This window comes from Protobothrops mucrosquamatus, unplaced genomic scaffold (assembly GCF_001527695.2).
Source record: "Protobothrops mucrosquamatus isolate PMUCROS unplaced genomic scaffold, P.Mucros_1.0 scaffold304, whole genome shotgun sequence".
Lineage (NCBI taxonomy): Eukaryota > Metazoa > Chordata > Lepidosauria > Squamata > Viperidae > Protobothrops > Protobothrops mucrosquamatus.
The window spans coordinates 781,025-805,583 of record NW_015386646.1 but is presented as its reverse complement, the minus strand read 5'-3'; the positions used below and the strand labels follow the sequence as shown (position 1 = coordinate 805,583).

At 36.4% G+C, this 24,559-nt stretch overlaps 1 protein-coding gene across 4 annotated transcripts in view; it reads left to right on the top strand.

Moving 5' to 3' along the window:
• Positions 1 to 23,463, top strand: part of FYB2 (FYN binding protein 2) — a 29,147-nt gene extending 5,684 nt beyond the window's left edge. The window contains exons 3-18 of one of the 4 annotated variants that reach the window (XM_015815028.1): positions 2,588 to 2,725; positions 3,305 to 3,338; positions 5,261 to 5,355; positions 6,127 to 6,158; positions 8,725 to 8,842; positions 10,004 to 10,136; positions 10,248 to 10,288; positions 12,626 to 12,701; positions 13,890 to 13,931; positions 14,431 to 14,520; positions 16,427 to 16,455; positions 17,134 to 17,194; positions 20,131 to 20,215; positions 22,161 to 22,320; positions 22,588 to 22,621; positions 22,763 to 23,463. In XM_015815028.1, coding sequence (XP_015670514.1) covers positions 2,588 to 2,725; positions 3,305 to 3,338; positions 5,261 to 5,355; positions 6,127 to 6,158; positions 8,725 to 8,842; positions 10,004 to 10,136; positions 10,248 to 10,288; positions 12,626 to 12,701; positions 13,890 to 13,931; positions 14,431 to 14,520; positions 16,427 to 16,455; positions 17,134 to 17,194; positions 20,131 to 20,215; positions 22,161 to 22,320; positions 22,588 to 22,621; positions 22,763 to 22,769 — 1,175 coding nt within the window. In that variant the 3' untranslated portion in view covers positions 22,770 to 23,463. Of the gene's footprint in view, positions 1 to 2,587; positions 2,726 to 3,304; positions 3,339 to 5,260; positions 5,356 to 6,126; positions 6,159 to 8,724; positions 8,843 to 10,003; positions 10,137 to 10,247; positions 10,289 to 12,625; positions 12,702 to 13,889; positions 13,932 to 14,430; positions 14,521 to 16,426; positions 16,456 to 17,133; positions 17,195 to 20,130; positions 20,216 to 22,160; positions 22,321 to 22,587; positions 22,626 to 22,762 lie in introns of those variants that run through there. The other 3 variants (XM_015815030.1, XM_015815029.1, XM_029283977.1) reach the window with 3 other exon arrangements.
• The last annotated feature ends 1,096 nt before the right edge of the window (positions 23,464 to 24,559 follow it).

Sequence of the window (24,559 nt, the reverse complement as noted above, 5' to 3'; positions counted from 1 at the left end):
AATATTTTTTTTCTCTTTTCTGATTGTTCTGATAGGTCTAAGAACAATTATAGCCAGACCACAGGCAAAAAGTGATTAGTTTATAGCTGATTCCTAGGCTTTTAGAAGTATCATATATCCATCGGTGATAACTGTTTTTTGAGGTTGTAATCTGGGGTTAGTACAGATTGTTTTCCTTTTATATTCTTTAAGAAATCTTGGAAATGGAAGATGTTTGGGTCATGCTTGTCTCACTATTTACAAACATGAAAGAGTCCAATACAAATAGATTCTGTTGACTTTATTTCTGTTATGAAGCTATTAAAATATATATTAACTTTTAACACAATTGGGGAATGCCAATAACATTGTATTGGCTATAAGACTTGCTGTTAATGTTTGGATAGTGATAGAGGGTGGTGGTAGATAAAGGTTCATATCACACCAGCCAGCATAGAAGTTACTTCTTCTTTATTAGAAGGAGAATTCTTAAACTAACATATGCTTAACTTCTGTTTGGGGACATTTGAGTGCCAAAATATCATAAAGTTTTTTCTAATGCATCGTCAAATCAACTTGCTATATAGGTGACAACGGGACAGCTAATGCAACAGTGAACTCCATGCCTTGTTTCACAGACTATAGCTTAATACTTGTAGGAGACGGATAAAAATTAAGCTTTCTGACTGTGTTATTTCTCTATTGTTTGATTAAAGCCTTGAAGTGATGGCACCCAACTAGCTACTAATCAGCATATGTTCTTCATAAATATTAAGCAATGTGCCTGCTCTTATAGTAACCAAAGAGAAAGAATGTGGCTCCCCAGGCAAACATTCAGAACATGCTGTTGTGGTTGCTGAAATGAATTTTTGCAAATCCAGGAGGAGAAACCTACTATCGGGAAGGTTGACAGTCTTCACAAAATCCAGGACGAAAGCCAACACTGAAGAAGATTAATATTTAATTGATTTTATTTTTTCCTGGAAATAGTTGCCTTACAGGAACTTACTATCAAGTGGTAATTTTGCCAACTTACAATGAATGCAGGTGATTCATACGCTAAGATTTTGAATGTAGCTTCCAGGATTTTCTCCCATCTGACCTTTATAGATGGCTTTTCAGTGCTGAGTCATAGGTTTTTTCCATTTTTATGAGTCTAACATACAATATGACTGTCATAAAATAACATAAACAAGTTCTGCAAGATCATATAAATCCCATCTTATTAGCTGCTTATTTTCCAGTTCGCATTCAGGAGAGATGCATCCTCATATCCTCTTATTCATTTTCCTCAGCAAAAGAATATTGAGTTGATTTTATAAGGCATACAGGTTCTTAAAATCAGTAACTCTGTAGCTATCATGGCTTTTGGTTGCTGATGGCCTTATCCAACACAAAGTTGTCCAATATCTTTTGGTTGTGTAGTAATGCCCTGACTTTTTTATCCTATAGTTTCATTAAATGAGTTTAGGATTTATGACAACATCCACAGACAAAATACAATTTATTTTATTTAGGAAATGTATTTGGCTGCCCATCTTAAGCAAATAACTGGGGTGGTGGTGGTGATGATTTTATTCATCAAATTTATATGGCCTCACACAGTTTTACTGGATAGATGGATGGCCATATAAGTTTCATAGATTAAAAGAATCTTCAACTATTTTTGTCTATGTTGTTTCAGTGCTACCATGCCTTCCTCTCCCTTTTTTAATCAAAAAAGTCCTAAATTTAGGGAAGTTGCTCTAGGCTTTGAATAATTTGGGTTGAACCATTCTCCTTTTTCAATTTTACTACATACAATATGCAAGACTGCATTTTTTTTGCAGTTCCCAAGGCCATTGCTTTATTTGTTTACCAGATTTATATCCCAAGTTTTCTCAGAGAAATGGCATAGACTAGGAGGCAGCTCATTAATTTTATCCCTTAACAATTTAGTATAGGTTGAACTGAGAAGGAATGTCTGGTCCAAAGTCATCTAGGTATCTCTGTGTGTCAGTGGAGTCCCGAATCTGGGTCTCCCAATTAAGTCCAATGTATTTAAAATTACTTGCCTTGCTGCAGATTAAATGGCAGTATGATTTGCTGTAAGGGTTTTGGGTTTTTTTGCAGAAAAGTACAAGAATAAAAAATCGAGTCTAATCCTTTAAGACGAATATATTTTAGCTACCCTTCTGCCACCAAAACATGAGAATCTTGTCCCGCTTTGCTCCAATGATATTTTTTTGCATCACTGCTCACTCATTGCAGTGTTCATCCATCAAATAAATAAATTGGGGGAAAAAGAAATATGGTTCCCGTGATCAAAAAATTGCCCGTTCAGGCTGTAACATTTGGATGAGTGATTCTCCTCTTCTCTGCAAAATGCTAGGAATCAGAGTTTGGAAGACATTAAATGATACCTTGTTGGTTATGTGATACAGATGCTGCCAGTTCTGCAGCCAAAAGGCCAGGACAGGCATACATTGACATGGACCTTCTCTTCATAACTTCAAGAATAGGAAAGAAAGATGCTGGAACTAGAAGAAAACAATTTGTTGTTTCATGAATCTACATTTTCCACTCGTCTGTCCTTAAATCTTAACAGTGTTTCATTTCTGTGGTACAGGAAGATGTTCTGATGATGAAGATGCCAAAGTTCCAAAAATCAAGCTCCTTCCTTCCATCAAAGAGCTTGGTCATCCTCCAAAGAAACCACCAAGACCTCCCAAGGTGGATCTTGGTGCCTTCCAACAGAATTTTCCAGGTAGGGTATTTATTTGGAAAGAAATGGTCCTTAGATGCCCAGAACTGCAGTTATTTCTATTGAAGTGAGGCACTTATTTCAACATATCCTGATAGCTATTGAAGAATAAGGAATTTGTTCATTCAAATCTGGGGTTGTTTTTCTTTTGTCCCAAAATTCAGTAAGTGATGTTGGCTGCTATTTTAAGGTGTTCCCCCTCTCTTGTGTACATCAGTCTGAAGTGTCCTGCATCACCATGGCTCTCAACGCTGACATCAAGTTTTAACGAGTGACAAATATCACTCACTTTTAACCCCTTTGAGTTCCTTTATTTATTTATTTTTATAAAAATTATATGCTACCCATTTCAATGCCAAGCAATTCTAACATATAATGAAACTTCTACCTGGACATTTTTCTCATAGTCTTCTCCAGTATTAGCCCAATAATTGGTCCAACGTTTGGGATAGGTGTGTAGAAATCCAGAGACCTCTGGAACTCTTACTGAGAATGGATCTATTCAAGCACTACACTGGTAAATTTAACTTCTATTATATTGTATGGCTCTATTAATTTTTTCCTTTAAATGTTTCTTTTCAGATGCTGCAGATGATGCATACTTGACTCCCGAAATGTAAGCGGACATATCTTTACTGTCTAGTAATTCACTCCAGATTTCTTTTATGTATATGTTTTGCTATGGTTTCAGGTTTCTGTGAATAGCAGTGCTAAGCTGCCTTTTGTAAAATGAATCAGTGTTTTGTGGGTACATATATTCCATCTTAAAAATGAGATTCAGAAACTGCCTTTGTATATATGTGTCCTATCCTCAGTTTTGTATATATGTATGGAACAGCTAGTAGGTTTGGCAAAGGAAAGAGAAGGTGAACAGAGAAAATCTGTAAACATCTAAGAAAATTCCTTCATTACTGGCTTTCTTGGCTGAACCTGATTAAAGCAGTGTTCTTTGCATTAAAAAAACAACAGGAATAAATTTATAGATGCTATATCTCTGCTTTATAAACCATACTGTAATTGAAAATATTTGCTTCAGGAAATATTCCTAGTGTTTTACTTTTTATTACCTTTTGCCAAAATCATTAATGCAAAGCATTGTTATGAACTACTATCTCACATTTCCCTGCTCACTGCCAAGATATTCACAAATGGAGCAATCCATCAGTCACAATTAACTTTCTTGACTTGCATCATAATTTTTTAGTAGCGGATTTCAGTGCAATGCTGTAGTATATCTGTAAATTTGGCTGGAAAGTAGCAAAGCTGTATCCCGGTCTAATCTATTTCATAGGCTAGATCTTCCTCCCTTCCTGCTTTATACTCAGGAGAAAAGCAAAGCGGCATTGGCTACATTGCCTTAGAAAAAAGGCTGAATGGAAGTAATACACAAATATCACTAATTGGATTTAAATCAGGGATACAATGTTTATATAGATAACATTGAAATGGTAATGCAGATATATGGCAAAGTATTTCCTTGTTGTGTGTTTTTTCCTAAATATTACAACATTACTACTTCTAGTTGGACTTATTAGCTTGTACCAATAGGTTGTACTAATCTGTCTTTTGTTGGTACTCCTGGGAACATGAAGTATGCATGCTCTGGGTGTTGTGTCCTGTGCCTGCAGAAGCAGGCGCGGGATGTTGCAAGAGTCCCGGGCATTTGCAAAAGCTGCCCAGGACCAGACTGAGCGGCGCCGGCCTTGCGCGCATGCGCAAGGCGGGAAAAGACTGCCTTGTTATTGGTTGGAATTGCCCGGGGATCGGAGGGTATATATAGAGGCTTGCGTGCCTCTGGGCTTGTCGTTGTTCGTAGATTGGAAGCAGAGAATAAAGACCTGTTAGAAATGCATTGCTTCAAGCGCCATTATTCTTCGGACTTAACACTGGGGATCTGAAATAATGTGCTATTTTTTCCGATCTCTCCAATAAGAGAAATTGCTTCCCCTTCTTCATTCTTTCTGGCTTGAAATTTCTGAAGTTCTGAAGACTGCAAATACTTGCATCAACATGATCCAAAAATACTTAATCCATAGTTAATTTCAACAGCAGATGTGGATTTTGATTACACTCGTTTGTGTGTCTGGAATGAATGTGGGTTAAACTATCTAAGTTGTCTGGTAGGTTCTATTTAGACAGGTTTTTGAACATGGCTTGGATTTCTGGATCTTTTTTGCTAGGAATGTATGTCCCTTGGGTATCTGGTACTGTGATAAGCAGACAAATGTGTTGGGACCAATTAAGATGGCTCATATCAACAGCATTAGAAGTCTTATTGTGTTGCTATTGTACTTTTATGAGTAAGTTTCCATACAATATTGAAAAGCAGTACATAACAGAAATGTAAACTACTCAGAAGACTTCTTGGCTAGTAGAACCATCTGTAAACTTCTATTGATGAATAGAAACAGAACTGATTCCAACCAATATACTGTTCATTTCTGGGATGAGGGCATCAAAAATATCCAAATACTTTCATTGTTTTCTAAGTTCTTTTTCATAAAATGGTAATGGTATGGCCCCTTCCTTTATTTTCAGTACTGAAATGGAAGATCTAAACACCTATGAAGAAACCATATACTACCAGGAACAGCAAGAGAATTGTCCTAATTCTACTCAACGGCCTATACATTGTGAGTTTTAACTCTTGTTTCATTAATGCAGACTATCTGGTGTATATTGTTCATTAGATGTGCAAGTACTCCCAAGACTCATTAGCTTGCAACGTGAGGGAATTTGGTAATTAACACTGCGGGCAGAAGTAATACTTTGAGAATTTAAGTAGCAGAGGTGAGAAATTAGTTGACAGTTAAAATTCTAAATCCAACAGAAGAGAATATATGTAGCTCAGGATTGAACTATGGAGATCTTGGTGCTGTTGGGAACGTTGTTTGCTAATAGAGGTTTCATTACCCAATTTGAGAATATCAGTGTACTTAGATACTAACTAAAATCATCAGTGCACTGTAATTTTGGCTTTTATATTCCGTGTTATGTTTCATCACATTCATCAAGCTTTTCTCCATTTTTTTTCCTTTTCTTTTTGTACTATTTAAACAGCTTTAAACTTTTTTTTTATCTATGTGCCTCTGAAAAGAGGTGAACTTTTATAGACTTTTATTACACAGGTTTTTCATTTTTTAGATTTGGATGGGGATAGAATTAAGATTACTTTTAATGGCACTAGTGGTGCATTGAACCTTGCAGTTTTAGTCTTTTTTAAAAAAAAATATCTTAGTTTGAGTTCACTTTGTTTAGCTGGTAATGTAAAGGAGCCTGGATGGAAAAGGTAGATAATATAGCAATCTATCTGTAACTCCTTATTGTAGCTAGCAGTTTTATAAAACTAGTTGAAAGAAACTGCAAAATGGAATGTACTAATTTCTACAAAACTTTGATTCTAGCTTTCAAGTCTGTGAAAAAGGAAGATACTAAGGTATGTGCTCTCAATCTCTAGTTTGATGAGATAATCGGAGTGAGAGAGAAAAAAAGAGAACAACAGCTCAGCACACCAAAATTTGGCTTGCTGGAGAAATATCCATCTTTATGGAGATCGCCGGTCTAATTCAGGGGTGGACAGTTAATGGCCCCTTTATGGCCTGTAGATTTCAAATCACAGAATTCCTGAACCAGCTGACTCAGGAATCCTGGGAGTTGAAGTCCACAGGTCATAAAGGAGCAGTTAATTGCTCACTCCTGCTCTAGTAAGCTTCCTTTAACTTATTGGCTATTGTGTGTTTATAGCTAGCACCTAGATAGGAGGAGATTAATTTTAAAACAGAAATGCATCAAGTTTCAGCTGTTATTCTGGAATTCATTATTTTTTTTTTACCTCAGGACAAATTACTTTTTGTTATGATAAAATTTGTATGACATTTAGAATAATAAACACAAGGCAATATTTTACAACTTATAGCTAATTACTCTTTTTTTTCTACATAGCAATTTCATTATTTAAACTGGATAGACCTAGTTCTAAAGTCAAGCCATTGTGATAATTTAATGTTATTGGCTTCATTGATCCATTGTGTTGCAGGTTACAATTATATAACCACAATTATATAATATAAACAATCTAAATATGTTAAATTTTATTTGTTGATAGAACTGAAAATGTGTTGAACAAACAAGACAATTCTCAACCAATTTTCCAAGTAAACTAATTAATTTTCTTCAAATGTTCCATATGAGAATAATATAAGCTGAAGCATCTGGCAATCATACAAGCATTAAAATGATTTATCTTGCATGCAGGTTATTTCTCTCACAACTTTTGTGCCAGCCTACTTTTCCTTGTGCTTCAAAGGTTGCTTTGGAAGATTAGCTAATGTTTGAAATGACAACCCATTTGGTGTTGCGGATTAAAGTCAGGAAGGAAAATTTGCTTGTGTATGTTTTTCTGTGTGCTTTGGAAACTTTGAGTAGTGTCTTTTGGATTCTAGCCACATTTCACTGGAAGGACATAGAATATAGATGCAGATCAAGATATTTCTTAAAACAATGTCCAGGTCAACACAACTATTATTTTTTGACCAATCTGTGAAAACTAAAGCATTCTTTGTTTTGCTACAAATAGGTGAAGGAATATTAAGACAGGAATATTTATGTACCATTGCGCTATTTGTTGGTTTTTTTAAAAGCCTTTAATACAGTGAGTAAATTATGCAGCTGTATAGTGTGAATAGTTAACACAAAAATAAATAGGATATTTGAAGAAAGAACAATTTGATATTCTGAATGACAGACAGCTTCTAGTAGAGAATCTCTTATGGATTTCATTGATGCTGTGATTAGTTTCAGTATCTTGAAATTGCTAGTCCAAATATCTACAGTGTTGAGTTATCCTCAAAGTATGATCTTCAGAATATCAAATATATATCGCTACCAATTATTTTTCTGACTTAGTAAGTGGCCAATTCTTAATGTTGATTTTCTGATTGGATTATATGTGCACATCCTGTCTTGTAAAGAGTGATGTGTCTTTCTTGAGAACCTTGCAAGCTGCTACCCACTCCACTCACAGATGTTTCAGAAGCTCTTTTAATTGGGAAAATTGAATAATTGCTAATGTTGAATATGTGAAATAGCTCTGCTTTCTTCTTTCCCTGTTGAAATTTTCTACTCACCTAGTGCAGCGGTTCTCAACCTATGGGTCGCGACCCCATTTGGGGTTGATCGACCATTTCACGGGGGTCGCCAAGCAAGGCTGTCTGCCATTTTTTCCCCTTTTCCGGCAGGTGCCTTACCTCCCTTGGGCTGGGCCAGCTGGTGGTCGGCCTGCTCCGTCTCTGCCACTTGCCAGCTACGCCTCGGCCGGCGCAGGGGGCGGAACCACGCATGCGCGGTGCTCTCGGGCAGGGAAAGTCCTCGACTTATGACCGGTTGGGTAGTCCTCGACTTACAACCGGTTTAGTCCTCGACTTACGACCGGTTTAGTCCTCGACTTATGACCGGTTTAGTCCTTGACTTACGACCGGTTGGGGGTCGCGACATTAAAAAGGTTGAGAACCACTGACCTAGTGTATTGTCTTAGCCTGGCTTTGGCTTGGGAAAGAAGTAGGACACGCATTTCACCTTTACTTAAAAGTTCAGTAGAACTTTAGGGTTTACTCAGAGGAGAACATTCAACTTGGAAAATATTTTCTTCTGATAAAACATGTCTATGCTATATCATGAATAGAAGGTACAAGATGGAGACAGATTTGGACCTGGATAATGCCTGATCAGAAATTATTCAGTACTTTACTTAATCTGCTTTGATTTCTATGGTAGAAAAGGTGCTTTACGCCACAGGTCCCCAACCTTTTGAGCACCAGGGACTGGTTCCATGGAGAGAGGTTTTTCTGTGGACCGGAGGGGGCATGGTTTCATGTACTGCCTGAATCCCATGGATGGGGCTTTGCTTGTTTGTGCAGCTTGGTGCTGGTCTATGCTACATCATGAATTTAGCAAGTATTGTTGTAAAAAGGCTCTAACCCGACTAGTGTAATATGTGCTAACAGATTTGCAGTCCCCGAAGTATATTTATGAAGCCCAGAAACAGAGGGAATGAGAAGAACATGCCTCAAGAGGAAACAAATCAGTCTTTCTCTGGAGGAGAATTGGCAAAGGATGGAGATTGTGAGTAAATGTGTGTTGATGTTACTGCTGCTTTACTTTGAGTTAAGTGACACTTATTCCCTTATACCTCTGCATACTTAACATCTCTCGACAAGATGTCCTTTGTATCTCTTGACTTCCTGCCAAGGACTGAAAGGCTTTAACCAAGTTTCTGCTGCAATGATGACACCGCAATTTCTCACCTCCCAGTTTGTTGTTATATCTAGTTTCAAGTAATCCATTTTTGGCTCTAAGGAGTGAGCATTTGCAAACAAAATAGATGGAAGTGATATATGGTCTAGTTTTTAGTCTAGATGTTAGACCTCCATGTTTACCACATTTCCTCTTTCGGTCACACCGCCTCCTCTTCTTCCAAAGATGGTCAGCACGGGAGGGAAACCTCCCAGCTGCAACGGCTACCACCCAACTCTGCCTCTGCTACCTGAAACGCTGCCTTCACTGCCCAAAACGCTGAGCACTATGCTGACTCCACCTCCAGTTATTCCATTTCTTCCTCCCTGCTCTTCCAGACATTGCAGTCAATCTCTCACCCTCCGTGTGAACCGCCAGTGCCTCTGCTTTTGACTCTTTCCACCATAGTAATCCGAAGCCATGCAGACTCTCCAGAACAGTTTTCTCGACATTTTCTCTCTCACTAAATATCTTCATATCCAATATGGACTGACATTCATATGAAAGTTTAGCAATCCAACTCTGCTTTCTTGTCTCTATTTTTAAAAAGTCATTCAGTCCAGGTCGCTCATTCCCTTCTATAACCCCAACACTTTTGAGAGCTGAAGCAGCTGCAGACAAGCAAGGCGCCGCCATCTTGAACCAGCATATGTTAGTGTTTCTCAATCTTAGCAACTTTAAAATATGTGGACTTCAGTTCTCAGAATTCCCAAGCCAGCAGGTTTTATAACAACTGGGTTCTGTGACTATGACTGCAGTTTTAAAGGATTGCTTCGGTCCAGGGACAATGTAGAGGGAAAATCAAGGCAAAAAAATTGTTGGCTATTTTCCCCTTAATGGTATATTTTGGAGAAGCATGCATTGAAAAGAAAATGCAGTATTGATAGCTTTCTCTTATATCTTCAGAATGCATGTTGCAATTTCAGCATTTAGGCAGGTTTACTCTTTCGTATATGTTCAGGAGAACTTGAAACAAGAATTCTGCTCCAGTTTCAGATGATTATGTATGCCTGGAATCTTTAAGAGCAGATGAAGAGAAATGGAACCCAGATCTAAGAACTGCTAAATTGGAGCAAGCTGCAGAGGAAGTGTATGACGATGTGGAAGGAATAGAGAGAGACCTGTAAGTGTTTCATAGACATTTAGAAAGTACATGTAGATTTAAGTTTTTGAAAAATTTTGTGACTCTTAAAGTTTTAAGTGTACACTACTTTTTTTAAATGTTGTATTACAGACAATCCTCTGATGCCCACAGATCATTTGCTTTAGATTCCAGTAAGTATAAAAATAATATTTCCTATAGAGCAAAGTGGGGTTGAATATTTAACTACTGAAAGAACTTATGCAAAGGTAGTTTTAACTCTTGAAAATTCTTCCAGATTCCTAGTGAATTCTCTGCACTAGTACCCAAACCATTGGAAAGAGTATGAGTGTCTGTAGACAAAAAAAAACATAGCTTTATTTTTTTTTCCTGGTTGAGATCCTTTTAGGAAAGAAATATCAAAAGCTTTTGAGTAGTGTGTCAGGGAACACACTCTCAAAGGTAGGTGGGGCCAGGACAGTAGTTTAATTTAAATATGTTAGAAATCAGCTGATATGGTCAGTTCCCATAATGCCACCCTTTTGTCACATGAAAAATGACAATTTGTGGCAAATTTTGGAAGAATTTGGGGTTTAATACTCAAGGTTTAGAACTTTAGATTTTGTACACGCTCCCTCCAGTTGGCCATAAGCCTGAAATCATTTGTTTCAAAGTTTCATGTCTAGCAGCATTTGGGTTCCTTTTTCATTTTACTTTTATATTTTTTTATTGGAATCTTGGTGTTTGGTAAGCTTGGTTTTCTTCTAGCTGAAGGGTTACTAGATTGATAATAAAACATTTACAAGAAGAAAACCAAGTTCACTAGTGACTGAGATTCCAATAGTTCAATCTACATGCTTCTCAATTATAAAAAGTTCGTAAAGTAAAAATTTAAACATAAAAAAACAATGTTTAAATTTTTACTTTACATTTTATAACACCATTACAATAGTAAAGTAAGTCAAATAACATTCACTAACTAAAGCCTATTTTTTCAGATATACTGCTTATATAATTCATATTGAAGATTTTGCTTTGGCTTGTGACACATTCAAGCTGTAGATTTGCCAATGGGTATCTAATATATTTTCTAAAAGTAGAAGGACCATAGTACTTCTATGTTAGCTTGTAGTTAATATACACGTTCTTATTTTGCAATTGTTATCGAATGGTCTTCTGGGAAGTCACTGGCTGATTGTGATCCATTCAATGGGAGCCCATGTTGGTACGTTCTTTTTCGTAACCCAGCAAACTATTCTAGGAATAAAGATTTCCCCCCATTTTTCTGTATATGTAGAGTTTATCTGAAGTTGTTAGTCCTCAAAGCCCGAATAACATACTCTGTCATTTCTCAGTCTGAACTTTCCACTTTGCTCTTGTCAGCGATGGAGGGATGATTAGTTGCTTTCTCCATTTTTTCCTTAGTATATTATTCATTTCTTCCTTCCTTCTTTCAAAGGAAAGATATATGGGTCTTTTCCAACTCATCCTCATTTTGTTAGGTTAGGCTGATTGATAGTACCTGGCCCAAGATGTCTTGGTAAACCATTTGGCTAAGCAGGTCGTGCTTTTTACTGACAATCTTATTTGAAGACGCTTCAGTTAAAATCTCTGTCAAATTAAAAAAATTACCCTTAGTTGACACACTGACTTTCAAATGATAGTACTCATTCCACATGGTGTGGTTAAGTTATGGTCACTGAATTTTTAATGTTGATTTATGTGAACTTTCCTCATCAGAAGAAGTCATGGTTTTGAACTTATCTCTGATTCGGTTAATTTATAGACTCTTATTTATTGGTTGGTTGGTTTTATGGTATTGGTAACCTGCCCAATCCAAAAGCTCTAGATAGCATATGACAAAATAAGTGTGTATGTATAAATCATCTTTTTTTAAAAAAAAAAAAATCCAAACTAATTCCTTGCTCTGTCATGAAATTTACTTGGTGATCATAGTTGACTCACCAAGTCAGAATATTTGAGTACTGTAAACATAAAAATGAGATCACATTTGGGTTAAACTGAGCTCTTTGGAAGAAAGGCAGAATATGAATGCAACAGAAAATAAAGTTCAGAAGTTAATTTATATAAGAATATGAAATGATTTGGTGGTTAGATAGATTAATCATTCTTTGGGGTTAATCTTTTGGGTGATTTCCCTACCTCATCCTTTCCTACAGGATTGAGACAATTATAGGATGCAATAAAAGCTACAAAGTTGCAGAAGCATTCTTTTGACATATTTTTGAATAGAAAACACATGCTTGTTTTATTCCATACTCCAGTTCATAGTGTTCCTTATTTTATAATCTCTTGTAATTTGAAAGTCTGTTTTCTTTAATTCAGGCACTACTTTTTGGATATTCCAAAAAAGATTAGTTAGATTATTAACGAAGTGCAATAAACGGATGATAGGAAAAATTAACACTTTTGCTATATTGCCAAATGGTAACTTTTCTAACTATACTTTAAAATTACCAGCAATGGATGGTTTAGCTGAAAATATGGCTTTTTATTGCTTTATATTTCAGATGATACCTATGAAGATACATATGAGGATATTCAAAGTGAAATTCAAAGTGAAGGTTATAATTCCTCCAAATCGGAGTGAGTAGGTAGCCTTTGACTGTTTGTCCGAACTTTGAGTCTTTTATATGATTGAGTGCCTTGGCATTTTTATATATTGTACAGTCGAGGAGGAAGCTGGTGCTTTTTGCTACAGGCACGTTTAAAAAGAGCTGTACTTAGTGCTGTCTTCTTGGAAATGGGCAAGTATGTTTACTGTGTTGCTACAGTCGCTTTTTGGAGTATGGGAAATATTATAGAACCATACAGATGAAAGGAATCTTAGATATCATCCCATTCAACTCCCTGCTTGGAATAGGATTTACTATATCATCTCTGATAGATGACTATCCGGCCTCTATTTGAAGATCTCAGTAAGAACTCACCTCTTAATAGAGGAGCCTCTTCAACTGATTGGCTGCTTGTATAGTCAGAAAATTCCTCCTGACGCTTAGTAGCCATATCCTATGTGCAGGTAGTCCTCCACTTAACGATCACAACAGCGCCCAAACATTTTTGTTGCTAAGTGAAACATTTGTTAAGTGAGTTTTGCCCCATTTTCTGGCCTTTCTTTCCACAGCTGTTAAGTGAATCACTGCAGTTGTTAAATTAGTAACATGATTGTTAAGTGAATCTGGTTTTCCTATTGACTTTGCTTGTCAGAAGGTTGGGATACTGCAACTGTCATAAATGTGCCAAGTGTCTGAATTTTGATCAGGTGACCATGGGGATACAGCAATGGTCATAATGGTGAAAATTGGTCATACCACTTTTTTCAGTGCTGTTGTAACTTCGAATTGTCACTAAATGAACTGGTGTACTACGTTTAGGACTACCTATACTATGTTAGAATATCCATGAACAGACTAGGCCAAAATTTCCTGACTTGATACCCATCAAATTCATTGGACTAATTGCTTACAGAATATTTAGCCAGCATGGCTCAACAGAAAACCCTTAACCCAATTTTGAGAGCCTAAGATAGTGAACCCTATTACCAGAAATAATCTGTTTTATCCTTCCCTATACTGGTGCCCTTGGGAGAAAGTGGAATTGATACCTCTCCACCACTGCCAATCCTGCATGTCCCCCCACCCCAATATCTTTATCTAACAATAAGTTTATCTAAGTAGTTAAACTTAGCTCGGAACTAACTTCCACCCTAAGAGCAAATCGGAACTAGATGCTTTTAGTAATAATCTTCTCTTCTCTCCCATCTTGCCCTCCCAGAATTTCTGGAAAAGGAATTATTCATTCCAGGAATTATAAAAGGTTGGTGTTCCTCAGAGTAATAATGCTAGAATATAATAGGCTTCTTCTGACTTGTTTTCGTCCCGCATGGAGCATGGTTATTAATGCCTGGGAAGAATGGATTCCTAGCAGTCTGACTTCTGCTTTTAAATATGCGTTTTTCTTTCAGTGTTAACCAGCTGCTTAAGCACAAAGGAGCTATTGAAATGGTCTTTGCTGTATGGTAGCCTGAACTCTTGTAGGAGATGCCCTAACATTGTCTGCCGCTGAACACTGATTCCACTTTTAGATTTACGCACCACTTGTTTCTCTGTTGTTTTTATAAATTCTGGGAAAAGAGCAATTACATGTTGGGATGGTGCCAGAAGTCACAAAGTAAAGGCACATTCACCTAAAGTTGTCTTTTCCCAACGTTATGTTCATAAACAAAGACAATGTATAAAATGCATATATATATATATATATATAGTACCTTCGCTTTGGTATTTGTTAATTACTCTCTCTTTTTTTGTTGTTCTAGAGATATCAAAGTTGAAAAACTCAAAGGATTTGGAAAATTTTTCAAAGAAAAATTAAAAATAAAAACCGCACATATGAAAGGCAGTTCTCGGTATGTAATGTGTTATTCCAATAGTAGAGAATATACCGTATGGTCTGTAGAGAATATACTGTATGTTCTTAATCAAGGAACCATCAAGCAAGAAGTCACATTGCAAACAAGATTGGCAGGAGAAGCTACTCTATATACAATAAACAACCAGCAAACTTCAATCCCCCCCATGCACTGATGATCTTACCTAGTTTGGTAATGAAACATCTGCAGTAAAACGACCTCAGAGAACGCCAAGAACTCATCAACATCATTATCATTCATAAAAGGCATCTATTGATTAATTTAAAGTGCCAGTCCTTAATTTCATTCCATTTTGGTCACTGTGGTGGCCGATGAACCTTTGAAATGCTGGGATACTGCAATACAAATCACAGCACAGTGAGGGTTACAACATCTTAATTGCTAGTTCAATAATTGCATGTATCCCATTGAAATATAAATGGGAAATCAATGCAAAAGCTTTAGATACATTTACAGAACGGCAAGGCCTTTCCCTTCCATCTTATCCGGATTGAGTGGGGAAGGGCAGAAATGTTAGTGAATGAGGAGCACTGAATATTAAGCTGAAGGAGAAAATGGTAGACGGTATGTGAACAAACACTTCCCCTCTCAAAATAGAAATATGGGCCCCGAGGGTTGCTTGACTGCATCTCTTGTTTTTGGTTTAGCCACAAATAAGTGTGACACTTTGTGGTAAGATTTAGCTTTTAGCTTTGTGCTTATCTCCATGCAGATTGGGATGCTGGAAGAAGAAAGTGATCGTATTTACATGCAAGGAATTAGAACAGCATTGCTTAACTCTTCCTCTCTTTTTTATGTTAAGTAATGCAAATCCTGAATGCCAGGTTTTCTATTAATATTGAGGACTTGACCAGGAAATTTTAAGTTGCTTTCGGGACCCTAGGTCAGGGGTAGGCAACCTTGGCTCTTTTATGACTCGTGGACTTCAACTCCCAGAATTCCTGAGCCAGCCATGCCATGCTGGCTCAGGAATTCTGGGAGTTGAAGTCCACGAGTCATAAAAGAGCCAAGGTTGCCTACCCCTGACCTAGGTTGTTCTGGTACCTTACATTAGTCCAAATAGCTGTCCACATGTCCAGATACTATCTGAACTAAAAAAAGTGTTTGGGAGAAAAGAGGAAGATTGATAATGCTGAATTTTTAATATTCAAAGATAATCAGTGATTATTTTGCAATTCTTTGGGACCAGCACTCAGCAGCCAACACAATTTAAGATGCCATTGATGGAGTAGATTATGTCCCATCTTAGAGATTTCTCAGACATGTGGGTTTGTAAGCCACCCATCTGGAGAATGACTGAATAAGAGAAGGTTATTATAATGCCATTCGTGAAAGAAATTCCTAACTCCTATTTGGCTCTTTGTGTGTTACATAGCCCTCTGCTGCATGTGTATTTTTTGGTCTTGATTTCTTTTTTCACAGGTTACGTATTGCTGGTTTATTTGAGACTAGAGCTTAATATCCCTTTTTAAAATTCCTTTACTCTTTTTATGTTTACTTCCATTAGTCTTGAGAGCTGTGAAAATACTCTCTGGTTGAATATTTCCCCAATTTTTATGAATAAACCTCAGTTGAAACTATACCTTTTTTCTAGGCTCCAAAAATGTAATGCATTTTAGATATGTAAATGTGCTGCTTTCGGGAGTTGGTAACAAAAATACTGTGAAGTTCAATTTTTTCTATTGGTCCAACATTTTATTCTACCTCTGCCTTTTTTATTTGGTCATATAATCTTCAAAATTAAGAGTCACGCAAGTGTTATGAGCAATATAGAAATTGATGCATGCTAATCCCTGTTTGAAAATCTTAGCTGCATATGTTGTTATAAATATTATTTATAACCTATGCTGAAATGCACATTTGTTTTATTTGTCTTCTGCAGCAATCTTTCCCGTTCTGTACCAAATCTAGGTAAGCTTATATGTCTAATAGATAAACTGACTCTCTTTTGAAATAACACTTTTGGTCCTGTCGTGTCTGAGATGCTTTGGAATAGGCACCCCTTTTTTATTTTATAATTATCAACAAAAAATATAGTACCTGTTTAAAACACTGCTTCTCCTTTCTAACAGATCATTTTTTATGATGGAGTGCAGCCAAGAAGGATTTTTAGCAGGTCTGCCATTGCTAGTCTCTTAATTCTACAGATTCAGCCTTTTGTAAGAATAAATTGGTCCAAAACTATTCTTTGTAGAGCTGCTTCAAACAAGTTAGATCTTTTCAGATGTTACAAGATTCTTAGTTATTTTAATCCTTATTACATAGCCACTAGTCCTTTAGGAATTCACTTCTAGAGTGGGAAATTCTTAAGGAGACAAATGATAATTGTGCCAGTCTACTTTTACAAGGAAGTCACTTGGGATTTTGAAAGTCACTTTGCTCACTTTATGAATTCAAAGGCCATTCATTTTCTGGGATGCACTGTAACATTTTAGAGGTTGGTGATTGAAATTGCTTATTTCCTACTGTCACTCCATTTGTTTTTCTTTTCATGTTGTGTTTGATAGACTGTAAGATTTTTAGATGTTTCTCTTTATAAATTCTGGGAAATTGTAGATAGTTAATCACACTCTCTGGTTTTAATTGCAGATGTCATGGCCCAGGGAAACTTTATGTATAATGACATTGACCCAGAACAAAATGATACAAAGTAGGTAAAATAGTCATGACGATATTTTTTTCCTTTCCTATCTAACATTTCTCATGCCAATAAGACTTTCTTCAGATCTACAAATTATATCATTATCCTTAAAATGTATGATAACATCACTGGCTACAATAATATAAAATGCAATAATATAAAATGCAATAATATAGCAAATTAACTGATTATGTGCTTTTAGAACTGATTCTTAGTGACCATGTAGATACGTAGATTGTCTCCATGGTGATCTGTCCCTAATTTGGTCCTTCAGGTTTTCTAGCAATGCACCTATTACCATTGAAACTGAATCCATCCAGCTTCCTGCTGGTCATCCTCTTCTCTTTCCTTCCTGCCTAGCATTAGAGCTTTCTTCAGAGAGCTGGATCTTTGCATAGTGTATTCAAAGTAAAATAATTTGAGCCTGATCATTTGTATCTCTAATGAGAACTCTGGCCTGATTTGTTTGAACATCCATTTGTTCATGTTCTTGGCTGTCCATCGTATTCTCAGGACTTTTCTCCAACACCAAAGTTCAAAAGTGTCAATGCTATTAAGGCTAATATAGAAGTATTAAGACAGGTCTTTTTTTTGCCTTGGTATTTATTTTTAAAGACTCCGATGCACATCTGGAACATTTTTGGAACATATTTTATTCATTTATTCACAAAACTGGTATCTCATCTTTCTTCCACGAGGTCAAGTCAGCTTACATAGCATTCCTCCAATCTCTCGATTGTCAGCCGTACAAGATCCAGTAGATCACACCAAGAAACTGATGCTTAAACCTACTTTTATTAAGATTGGCTATAGTAATCAAATCTTGCAAATCTGAATATGGTGCTTTTCCTCTTTCTTCTACCTTCATGTGAATCTGGGGAGTATCTGTCAGATATGGTTTCATACCCTTTCTCGTCCTTGTTGGAACTTCTGCAATGTTTATCTGCTCATTGCCTTCATAGAACTTCTTCCCTTTCTCCATCAGTGTCATCCTCTTTACTTTCTATATTGATTCTAGTCCAACTCATGGTATGTCACCATTTTAGCTATACAGATTTTATTACATTTCCTTTGGAATATTCTCCTAAGGATTCCTGAAAATGAATTCTCGGTAGCCTGTTCAAATTGCATTTCATTATAATCTCTGGAATGAAACTGATTGATAAACAAGATAAAATCAATGCAAGTTTGAGAGAAGCAGTTTGGTGTACTGATTAAATATCAGGCTAGAAACCAGGAGGCCGTGAGTTCTAATCCCACCTTAGGCAAAAAGTCAGCGGGACCTCTGAACTGCCCATTGAAACTCAATTGAAAATAATTTTAAGGTAGTGATGAGGTGTAGGGCAAGTCTTGAATGAAAGATAATATATTTATTGCAGGTAGTAGTTGCTTCCTTGAGTGTTCCCAAACAGTGACTTTATTAATAAATTATTGTTTTTTTTTAATCCCTTAATTCTTATATCTGTAAAGGCTTTGTGTAAACTTCCAGCAACCTCAAATATTTAATATTTTAAACTTACTGGATGGCATAGATTGTTTCCCTTGTACAAAACCAGCAACTGTATATAGCCAGAAGAAGCAGAGTTTTCGGTGCCGTGCAATAAATGTTTCTCAGGCATTGTAAAGATCACCTTTCCATCTGTCTTCCACTATGGAATTAAAATGTCTTTCATCCTAAATTCTTTTATTTTTCTCCACCCTAGTTCGGTCTTGAGATTTTTCAGTTACATACAAAATTTCAGCTAAGCTCTTTGGTTAATAATATAAAACTGAGTGCAAACAGTCACGTGCGGCAACTTTGTCGTTAGGCATTATGGCTAGGTGACTCTGCAGGTGATATATGTCAGCACTGATAATAAAACTGAACTAGTTCTTCAGCAGCATGAGAATAATTGAGTATTAAATGCATTTTTGTGGGGAATGGAATGCTGTGGAGTCAAAGGCTGCGTGAAATTCAAATAGCCTTTTAATTCTAGCATCAGCTTTTTTTTTGCTTGCATGAAAACAAATTCCCTTGTAACTTTCCGGCTGGGTGAAAGCTGCTCGGTGCTCTGCTTGCAACCTATTGAACTACAGGTCTGGGTGATACTGTAACTACACGATTCCTGTTTGAAAATGGATTTGTGATTCAGTGGTGCATGAAATGAGGCCTGTTGTGTGGTATCTTAGTTGATGGGGCTGATACTCATTGTCTCTCTGGAACCCCCCAGCATTCTCTGACATCCCTGACATTAGGAAACCGTGTTTCTCTCCCCCTCTCCTTTTTCAAGAGAGAATATTTGCCATAAAACCGGACATTTACATTTCTTTTCTTGAAAGGAAGAGAGAGAAAAGCAAACAACAATCATGTAGAAAGATAAAGAACATTGGATGCATTTACTTTTGAAGGGATGGGAATTTCTAAAAACATGTTATTTACATTTCCATTATTTATGTGAGAAGCAAAATAGAAAGTAGTACACAACGTTTAATGCTATTCAGCAGAAACATTTTTACTGTTGCGTATTTTAAGCTGAAGTTTTACATCTTTGAAAATACAAAGGTGGAAGATTTGGGTGACATCAGGTCTAAATTGGGGTGATCTGAAGTAGCCAAACCATAGTTCAATTTACCACAATCCAAATTGGAACTAGCTGGAGCCTTTTTTATTCTGCCTTGGGGGTAGAGCTTAACAAAGAGAAAATTGATGTAGTTCAGGAAGCTAACATTTTTGGGAAAGCTTGTTTTCTTACTAGCAAATGTGTCTCCAAACACACAGTTGATTTGTTCAGTTTATTGTTATGCAGAAAAAAGGTTAGGTTCCTGGCTTCAAGGTCATTTGAGGATCTTTCCAGATAAGGGTCTATGATGCAGTTTTGGCAACACCACTCTGAATAATCCTGATTTTTTCTCTCTCTCCATGATTCTCATATGTTGGATTTATTCTGTATATGTGTCTTTCTTAGAAATCCCTTTAAAGTCAAGAAATACATTGTAGAAAAGAATAACAAGATGACAAAGGAGGAACAATCGTTTAGAGAAAGATTTATGGTAAGTTTCTTCTTCTTTTAAATAGCTTGGAAGATGTTGGCATGGTTACTGTTGTGTGTATGATATATGAAAATATGCTGTGCAATTTGTCATCTCTTGTCACAATACAGAACTATGAATAGCAACATTCCAGAAAATGATTCTTGTTACATTATATTGTCATTAGAAATATGCATAAATTCTTAATGGTAACCAAGAATTCTGGACCTTGTTTTAGAGAAAAATCTGTGCAGAGTATACAGTATGTATATTGTTTTTTATATAGTAATTTTATAAAAGATTATAATTACAATGGTAAAAAACAAATACAGACTGAAAAAGTAAAAGAAAAGTAAAAAGGTGCAGAAGAGGGAAAGGGGAGAAAAAAATAAGAATATAGCAAAGAAAAAGAAAAGAAATAAAGAAGTATCAAAAATTTTAATAACTTATCCCCTTCTCTTAAAATACAGCAAATGATCTCTTCTTCCCATGTCCCATCTCTTACCTATAAACAAATCCATAAATATCTCTTCATTTCAGTCCTAATGTCAGCAAAAATCCATTAAGGGTTACCAGGATAACTTACCTACAGTATTTTAACTTTGATCAAATGAAACAACTTTATATTCCTTCCTCTTACTTTGAACATTGCAACCGTAGAATAGAATAGAGCTGGAAGGGACCTTGGAGGTCTTCTAGTCCAGCCCCCTGCTCAAGCAGGAAAACCTATACCATCTCAGACATGTGATTGTCTAGTCTCTTCTTAAAAATCTCCAGTGATGGAGCACCCACGATTTCTGGAGGCAAGCTGTTCCACTGGTTGATTGTCCTCACTGTCAGGAAGTTTGTCCTTAATACCTTAAAACCTGTTTTGAGTTTACCATCTCTTCCCACAAAGTATATATTTTCTGGGAAATTTTTCACCCGAGAACTGGTGCCACCTCACTTTTCCTTCCTGCTGTCCTTTCCATTCCTTGGACCTGTCGTGGAAGATGGGCATGATACCCCAGCGTTGCCCAGATCCCGAGGCCAGCAATGGGAAAAAGAAGACAGCTAAAGTCACCTGAGGGTGCCACAGCTGGGGTGGTATCATCAGAGAGCAGCAGGAATAGCTGACAAGAGTATAGGGAAGCCAAAAGGGCAGAGATAGGCTGGGGGGACATAAGACAGTGAGTGGCAATTGGAGCAGAGACAGTTTGTACAGGGCAGGAAAAGGTGAGGCGAGACTGGAACTTTGAGGATGGTCATAACTACTCTTCATTTAGTGCTGTCCTAACTTTGAATGGTCACTGAATGGTCATAACCCAAGGCGTTCCTGTATACCAAACCACTTTTGAAATTGGCACTCAAAAGTATGTTTATACAACGGCACTGAAATAAGTGATGTGTGACCATTTTTCACACTTTTGACTGTTTCAACATCTCCATTGTCATGAGATCAAAATTCAGAGGCTTGGAAACTGGTTCATATTTATGACAGTTCCAGTGTCCCAGTGTCATGTGAGCACCTTCTGCAACCTTCTGACAAGCAAAGTCAATGGGGAAGCCAGATTCACTTAGCAGCCACGTTACTAACAGAACAACTGCAGTGATTCACTTAACAACTTTGGCAAGGAAGGTTATAAAACGGGGCAAAACTCACTTAACAGCTGTCCCATTTAGCAGCAGAAATTTTGAGCTCAATTCTTGCCTCCAGAAATTGGGAATGCTCCAAACTGGAAGTTTTTAATAAAAGATTGGACAACCAGCAAGAGGTTCGACTAGAAGACCTCCCAGGTCCCTTCCTACTCTGTTATTCTGTTATGGTCGTAAGCTGAGGACTACCTATATGCAAATGTTTAAAATCTTTGGTATTCTCAGTGTATCCTATCCAAACTGTATCTGTAATAAGCTCTAGACCTGATCTCCATTAACTTTATGTGAATTGTAGCTTGCTTTCTCCCCCCCCCCCCTTACTCTGCCACAGTACAATAAGGAAATCACAGTAATAAATACGGCAGTCGTGCACTGCTCAAATACTCCTATCAGAGGAAACCTGGATTTGAGGATCTTGCCTGGAGAACAGCTTGAAGTTATAGACATCACTGAAGGAAATCAACTGATATGTCGGAATTCTGAAGGCAAATGTAAGGTTTCAAAAGGAGTAAAACTGAAGAGTTGAGCATAATAACTAAACAAAAACACTTAGGGTGGGGTCAGAAATAAAAAAACCTGATTTTTGCAAATTGACCATGTTTGGTACGATACAGAAGTAGTATATAAAGAACTATACATAGTTTTTGCACTTGAATATTTTTTGATTGTAGGTTTGAACGGTTTGTTTGTAACTCTGTGACTAAAATTTCTAACAAAACTCATCCTATAATAATGTATTTTATTTTATCCTTTCCTAGATGGGTATGTGCTATTAGAACATTTGAATTTCAGGTAAGTTTTAAAATGACTCAGTTCTAAAACACGGGATTAGCTAAAATCGGAACCTGTAATAATTCAAAGCTATAGTTTTTCTATGGATGACACCCTTTGTATGCTAGAGTAAATGTAGCTTTGTGTTTTTTCTTATACCAGGCACTAATGCTGTACAACTAAAGGCCAACATGTTTTGTAGGTGCAATATAGTGAAAATAATCATCTATAAGAATTTTTGTTGCTTGTGAAAGAAAACAAAAATGGAGAACACACTCAGCCTGAATTCTTCAGAAGCTTACAATTGTTACTGCTGATTGTCATAAAAGTGATTTTTTTAAATAACACTTGATATTTATGTTATCCTATCCAAAGTTTATCAATCTAGGTATACGCTGAGATACAAATAACTTAATGTCGTCTGTAAAAACATGTTTTTCAAACTTTGTTTCAAGTTACAACTCTTCCTGTAGCAGTTCTATTTAATGGTAATACAGCCCCAAGAAAAATTGCAAATTTCACTTGGTTCTTTGATATTGTACTTAGTATTTGTGTGCAAAACATATTATCTGCTATTGACACGTTTTTTGTATGTATTTTGTCAATGTTAGGAGTAACACACGTGGATTTATAATTAATTCCGTATTTAACCAGTGTAAAAATTTGTGGACTTAGCATTTAGAGAAACATTGGGAGACCATTTAATGAACTATTTTTAAATGTAAATAGGAGAAATAAAGTATGAATTGGCAATTAACACATTGTTTCTAAGTGTACAGTTTGACAAAAAAAACTTTGCAGAATTAACTTAACCACATAATTAGAAGTGTTTACTGTTTCAATTATTTAAAAATAAAACAATCATATTCAAAATGGTGACTGTTTACCAATATAATGAATACTGAAATCAGAATAAGTTTCCTTTGTGCTGGAAAGTCCCATTTGCTTTAAATCTGCTGTCGAAGGACGGAGAGCAGGAAATATAAAGATGAAGATCCATTGTGAAAACAGATACCTGTCTGAGCAACTTTGATGATACCCAAAGGAACTGGATTTACGTTCTTCCATAACAACTTATGGTCTGGCAATAGTGTAAAAACTGGTGCCTCTCTCCATGGAACCGGTCCCTGGTGCCCAAAAGGTTGGGGATCTCTGCAACACGGCATACATCCCAATATGTGAGTGCCAATAGGCTTACTCAAAGTAGGCTTAAGTGAAGTTTGTCATCAAAAATAACAAACTATTGCCAGCAAAAAAAATGGAATTTAAAAAATTCCTCAAACTCAAATTTCTGAGTTTGTTCTTGGTCATAAAATATTATTGTTTTGCTTTTAATGGCAATTTCCTGGAAGCTTACGTTTTCTCTGAGCACAGTCTGATGAAAACAATAGCCACTGCCACAGTATTTATATTTCTAAATTTTTACAGTATAAAAGAGCTGAAAAGTTCACATGAGTAACTCGTGTGTTTACAAGCTTATAATCTGTTTATTAAAGTGCAAATGTCAACCATGAAATAACATGCAATGAGATACAATAGAGATAGGTACATGAAACTTCCAATTATCCAGTTTTTTTAAAAAACGATAAAACTGAAAAAACAATGTGCTTATGCTGCCCTCTTTTAAGTTCTTATATAAGCCGAACAAAGATCAAAATGATCTGGACTACCTCCTCTATAAACAACAATGAAACATGAAAGCGTCAGTGAATATTATTTTATGAAATACAGGGTTATTGACAAAATTTGCTGTGCCTGGTTATGTGAATTCTATGAATTTTCTCATTATAAACAAAATCTGACGCAGAACAATACTTTGTTTTCTTAATTCCACCAGCTAATGTCCTTAAAAGTGACTTCTGCTAACTTCTGCTTAATATTTAGTCATCTTGTTTTCCCCTTACTTATCTTTTAAGGAGGAACAGCTCCTTCCTCAGTTTTTATGAACAGATTAGTAAT